Raw genomic sequence first — 6,000 nt, forward strand, 5'->3', positions numbered from 1 at the left:
AACTGCGTTGTATTCGAGTCACACCCGGGAGGCTCGCTGCAGCCGTGCCAGCCAGAGACCTACTCCGATTGAAAACCCGCTTAAGACACGCTCCCAGCCCCTCTGACAACTCCCTTGGGAAACTCTGCGCTAACCTCAATGCTTTATTCTGGTGTAAGCTTTATAATATGTAGTTCTCAAAGGTTTGCTTTAAATAACTGAAAACTAACTCTCATGGTGTCTTTTTCCCTTCCCTCCCGTATTTCTTTGTAGGTTGTAGCTACTGGTGCAATAACGGGCTCCACCTTGCATGCTTCCATGTGTTGTATCCTAACTGGCAACTTGGACAATCACCTTCCATTTAGAAAAGCAAAACCAAACCACGAAATTAACCCATGGACATAATCAACACTTTATCAGACTTCTCCATTTCTCCCTTTTTCCGCTTGGTGTGGGCTGTTAGCTTGAATAACAACTCCTGTCTGCAAGAAGTTACTGTCTAACAGCGTGGCCATCTTTCACTTCTGAAGCGTTTCAGCAGGCTTTCCTCCGGGAAAGGGTCTAGTGATCCGCGCTCTAACTAACCGGGTGCAAGCGACAGAAAGTGCTGTGTCCTGCCCAGCAGGCTGGGGTTTTCCTGGAACTGGTGCGATTTGTGCATGTCCTGCAAGTCTCGCGAGGCCGAGGGGGGCAGTTTCCTAGTCGCAGTCTGAGGTTATGCCTGTTGTCCTTAAGGCTGGACTGTGGCTTGAAGGTCGCCTGAAGGGAACAGGTACATTTTCACAGGCAGAGCTGATGACCGAACGCTCCACTCGCGCTGCAACCTGACAAGAGTTAAGGGCCAGTTTGTGCCAGTTCTCCCTTGGGACCCACGTCAATTTTGTCAGGGGCTGGATGAAGCTGGTGCAGTTCCTGAGTGGAAAGAAGGACGGTCCTTGCTCTGCTCGGAGCAGACCGCAGTCCCTTAGCCTATGGGGGACCAGGCCACAAGTGGTGTCCAGAACTGGCCCACGGCGGTCAGCCGGGACCAGCTACAATGCTGTGTAAGAGGAGGAAAGCAAGAGCATCGTTCAGTTCCTCCTTCTCCTCTCCCCTGGAAAATCTAGTGCTTTGAATTTTATGGTTTGCTTCTGTTTACATCCCCTGTTCAGCAAAATGTCTGACGTAACATTAGGGGCTTTGCAGAATTGTAGGTAACAGCAAATATGTGCCTTTTTAGAAAAGGTCTTTTTTCATTCTTTACCAATTCACGATTTTTGAAAAAATAGCTTGTTTTGGAGGGGAGAGGATAGGGACAGAGGATAATATGCACCAAGAACCAGAGAGGTTTCTGCCATCTTCAGTGAGGACAAATACTCCCACGTACTCATTCTCTCAGAAGGGCTCCTGCAAGAGCTCATGTATTCAGGCTCTGCTTTGCTGTCACCTGAGTGCATGTGTGTAGGAAGGCATTTTGAAGTGAAAATGTTTCTAGCTATGCTAACAGTTCAAGGGCGAAGGAAAAGATATCTTTCTGCACTTGCTACAGTCTATAAAGAGGAGGAAATGGGTTTGTTTTCTGTGGGTTTTTTTTTTTTTTTTTTTTTACCAGTTGATGTGCCCTGTCAAAACACCCCTTTCTCTTAAAAAGAAAATTCTGTAAGTCATTTTTTCCTTCCCTTCTACTTCAAGGAAACCCAGTGCCCACTGAAGACAAGTGTTGGGCTTCTACTCACCATAGGTACATACAGAATCCCCCTGTTTCTCCAATTTGAGGCAAATCAGATTTGTGCTGTATGTTTCCACTGATGAGGTTAGCATGAATAAGTTCATGTGTTTGCTGCTTAATTACTTAAGCTTCTTTTCTGGGTGAAGTTGTACGAGATCAGAAGCTAACCCATTTTAGTTCCTTTTATAGGACTGTAGCTGTGTAAGAAAAATCAAAAATAAATAACTCTTTCCCTCTCCCTTCTCCTCTCCCTCTCCACTCTTTTCAGCATTAACAGTAGCAAAGTTGTCCTGCGTTTTGAAAGATTTGGCTTGGGAATCCTGGAACCAAGTAATCAAAAGATATAGCATGGTGTGTAACTGTCTTGTGATAACATTGTCTGCCTACTTACACAAAGCGTCAGAAATCTTCACTGAATCTTCCAAGCTGAAAGCCGCACGACCATCAGTTCACAGTCCCGTGGTCTCTGTAAAGTCTGCATTCTGCCCGAGCACCAGCAGTTATTTAAAGAATGTTTACATGATACTTTTGTGTGAACTATATTTTTTTAAACATAATAAACAGTGAATCAAGTTTAACTACAGCCATTTTCAGATAGCACTGAAAAAAAGAACTGTTTCTAGTTCCTTCTTATGTCTGTGCTAAACAGGAGCTCTCTTCTGCCTCAAAGCGTTTGTTTTCCCTGAGAGAAATGGAACTGGCTTGTTTCAGAACGGCACTGCATCTAGCGTGAAGGGCTGGAGTGCCAGCTTGCATTTTTCTTTCATTAAGGTAAAAATCCATCTGTTGCATCGTGGTTTGCCCAAACTGATCGCTGAGCCCTGAGGTTTGTTTCAGCAGGGCTGGCCCAAGCTCCGGGTTACCCTGGTGCAAACCTATCGCTAGGAGAGTTTCTGATCGTGTGAGGCTGTGTCTCAACTGAAGACTCAAGTGCTCTTCTACACAGAACTCACAATGCAGCTGCTTGTTCTCACACAATCCCATAGGAAGCTGAAGACTTGCTGGCCTTTGCAAAAATAAAACCAAGGCTTGTTACAGCTCTGGGTACAAGGGTCAAACTCTACTTTTTTAGCTTTAGGCACAACAAGTTCTAGCCCCCTAAACCAGCAGCATTTCTGGAATTACAACACTGACCAAGCAGACTTGACCCTTACTGCCCTGATCACCATTTCATTTGTAGAAGAAAAGACATTTTCCGGCACTGCAGGAAGAGTCAAGGGAAAATGGCATCCCTAAATAATGCATTAAATCAGGTCTTAGTGCACAGAGCTTGTTCAGAGATGCGAAGTCATTCCACACACACAGAGCGTCCCCAGCTCCTGCAGCCGGTCACATTGAAGTCTGCAAGCTGAGAAGCCTGGGCCTAAAGCAGTTGCTCTGGGGAAAACTTAACAATGAGAGAGATCTCACAGCCAGGAAGGTGACATCTGGATCTAAAGGACCTGACTCAACCCAACAGCTCAGACTTGTTTCAAAGGTTAATTTTAAGACGAGAATAACCAACTACACCCTCCTCCAGTGTGTAAGATGGAGGTTATAAAGGATACATCTGCTTACTGCATTTAAGGTAACAGATGCATCATCCCACTGGCAAATGAATTGCAAGCAGCATCGACAGAGGCTGCGTTGTGCCTCCCAATCACATTCCTCTGCCGCCTCCTGCCAGCCAGGGTAGGGGGATAGCCCTCATGGTACAAGGAACATTCAGATCCTTTCTGTCCTTACAGTGCTTCGTTTTGTTGAGGTAGTTTGTTAGGGCTCTCTGGAAGTCACCAAGTTTCATGTCTCCAACAGCACTAGAGCACGTTACAGCCCCACAGACCGTTCACCACCATTGCAAGGGTTCGGCGCGAGGGCTGCAGGGAGGGGAGCTCTGAAGGCCCTGTGGGGCCAGCAGAGTGACAGGCACTCGGTGGGGCCGGCTGACTTCTGTAGGAAATTAAGTGGCAGAAAAAATTCCTGAATTCTGTTGAGCAGAGAGCTTCGCTCCTACTATGTGCACGTCGGTTGTAGTCTCTTACGAATATTTTGACAAATTAGTGACTTTTTACATGTGTCTCAGATATAAAAGAAAAAATTGGTGGTAGCCAGGTGCAGCACTGTGGTACTCTCTTGACCCCCTTCCTCTCCCCCACCTTCATTAAAGCAAATAAACCTCCTCCAACTCTACTTTCTATTTAACCTACACCCCTTGGTTCTCAAGATTTGCTGCTGTTTGTTGTCTCTCAGTAATCTTGTGTCAGCAGTTTTAAGCAGAAATTGTTTTCCCAGCGAGTACTGCTTAAATAACAACAGCACAACACAAACCTAAAGTGAGGAGAAATGTGCCACTGGGCACCCGTGGCACGCTGAGCCCCCCTGCCTTAGGGAAGGGCAGAAGCTGCTGCTGGATGCAAATTGTTACTTTACAGCCTGCAGTTCTGCGCAGCCTTCAGCTAACTCCGTGCTTGAGGGAGGCAGCAGCGTTGGCACGCTACTCGTGATTTACCCCTGCCCTCTGTGCGTAAACAGGTCCTGAACGCTGGGACACCCACAGCTGCTCACTGTGGCAACCAGTTGCCCAACCTGCAAATAAAAAGCGTTTCCTTGCTGTTCCTCAGCAGCGACGCTCCTGTGCCTGCGTGCAAGGGCTACGCTGGGAAAGCAATATAATCTCAATTTTTTTCTAATAAGATGACTGGCTAAGAGGAGGACAGACAGCACTAGATGACCAGCCAGATTAAAACAAAATAATTTTTAAAAAACAACAAAAAAATGCCACCATTTGTCTTTCCTAAGACTGCCCTCAGGTGTAACTCGAACGCGGTCTGTGCAGACACCGCAGGTGCGGGGCTGCGCGAGCCACATCCAGCCCTGCTGCGCTGCGAGGTCCCAATGCCGGCGGGAGGCTCGTCCCCCGGGACCTGCCTTCAGTCATGAGACTGGGGATTCTGATTCAGCCTGGCCTTGGTTTGTATTCAACACCCAGAAATTGCTCTTGAGAGCAAAACCCAGCCTCTGGGACCCAGCAGGTCAGAGAGGAGAGACTGATCACCGTCTCTGGGAGAATTTTTGTTTTAATCAGCTGGTGTAAGAACCTGGCGACTGAGCGACACCAGTGGAGCTGCACAGCTGTGGGCAGAGCTCTCTGACCCTCAGCGCGTTGCAAGCCAAGCGGCAGTCGCTGGGTTGTCCTGTTCCATGGTCTGCGGACCGACCGTCTCCTCAAGTGCTGGCGCAAGAGCACGACGCAGGGAACGCCCGGGCCGTTCCAGAGCTGTAAATGTGAAGCTGGCTGTACAATGCTGCTACAGAAGCCACACGTCAGTAGTGAATGTAAATGGAGTCTAATATGGTGAAAATGGACACATTTTCTTTTCAAATGTGATGTAAAGTTTGTACAGTCAAAAATTTTTTTTTATATTTTCTATCAACTGAGTGTCTTCCAGAATTGCTATTAAATTAATTAAAAATTGTTAGTATTAACAAGTTTCTGTATTAGTTTATGCAACCAGCAAAAAACCCAACAAAAACCAAGAAAAGAGTGCACTCTATGCTGATGAAATTCTGGATATGTAGGAATCTTTTCAGTGAATAAATCTTTGCTCTGGATAAAGCAAGTCTTACGGAAGTGTGGTTTGACCTTCCCCCCCTCATATCCTTGTAGCCAAACTAAACAGAGCAGATTTCCACGGTGACCCCCCGGCACAGCGCAGCCCAGGGCAGGGGAGCGCCCCCCGTCCCGCTGCGGTTTGGCTGGGGGGCTGCGGAGCCCGACCCGGGACAGCAGGGGCACGCCAGGGGCCAGGCAGCGTGTGCGGGCAGCAGAGAGAAACGCTCGGTGCCTTTTCACACCGCCTGTCAGCGCTCGCCCTCCCAGAGGTGACGGCCAGCGGTGGGAGACCCCTCTGCAGATCGCAGTTGGGAATTCAGGGCGGTGTACTTAGAGCAGAAACCGTGGGAGGTGCGTAGGCAGAAAGAGAGGTGGTGGGACAGAGATGGTGGCTGATGTGCAGGGAGGTCACCTGCTCCTGTCATCACTTTTCCTGCGGATCCTCACGCCCTCCCTGCCCTTCGCTTGTCACAGCGAGGCAGCAGTAGGGGGTTCCCTGCCATTTCCCCGTTTCCTTTGCCACACCTGAGCCTGACGGCCATGGGGTGATGCGAACTGGACGGGTCGGCCCTTGACGAGGGAATGACCAGAGCGGGACCCTGCTGACTGGCAGCGCAGACCCTCTGCGGCACACAGAGGCCCACAGGCACGCATGGAGCCCCGGCCCTGCCGAGGCTGGGGGGGGCTTGCCAAAGCCGCCCTGCCCCACGAGCTCAGCCGA

At 48.9% G+C, this 6,000-nt stretch overlaps 1 protein-coding gene across 1 annotated transcript in view; it reads left to right on the plus strand.

Annotated features, from left to right (window-relative positions):
* The window catches only part of KSR1 (kinase suppressor of ras 1), a 73,686-nt gene extending 68,394 nt beyond the window's left edge, over positions 1 to 5,292 (plus strand). The window contains exon 20 of the mRNA XM_055796675.1: positions 1,956 to 5,292. Coding sequence (XP_055652650.1) covers positions 1,956 to 2,034 — 79 coding nt within the window. The 3' untranslated portion in view covers positions 2,035 to 5,292. The remainder of the gene's footprint in view (positions 1 to 1,955) is intronic.
* The last annotated feature ends 708 nt before the right edge of the window (positions 5,293 to 6,000 follow it).

The sequence above is a fragment of the Falco peregrinus genome, chromosome 2 (assembly GCF_023634155.1).
Source record: "Falco peregrinus isolate bFalPer1 chromosome 2, bFalPer1.pri, whole genome shotgun sequence".
NCBI classification, from domain to species: domain Eukaryota; kingdom Metazoa; phylum Chordata; class Aves; order Falconiformes; family Falconidae; genus Falco; species Falco peregrinus.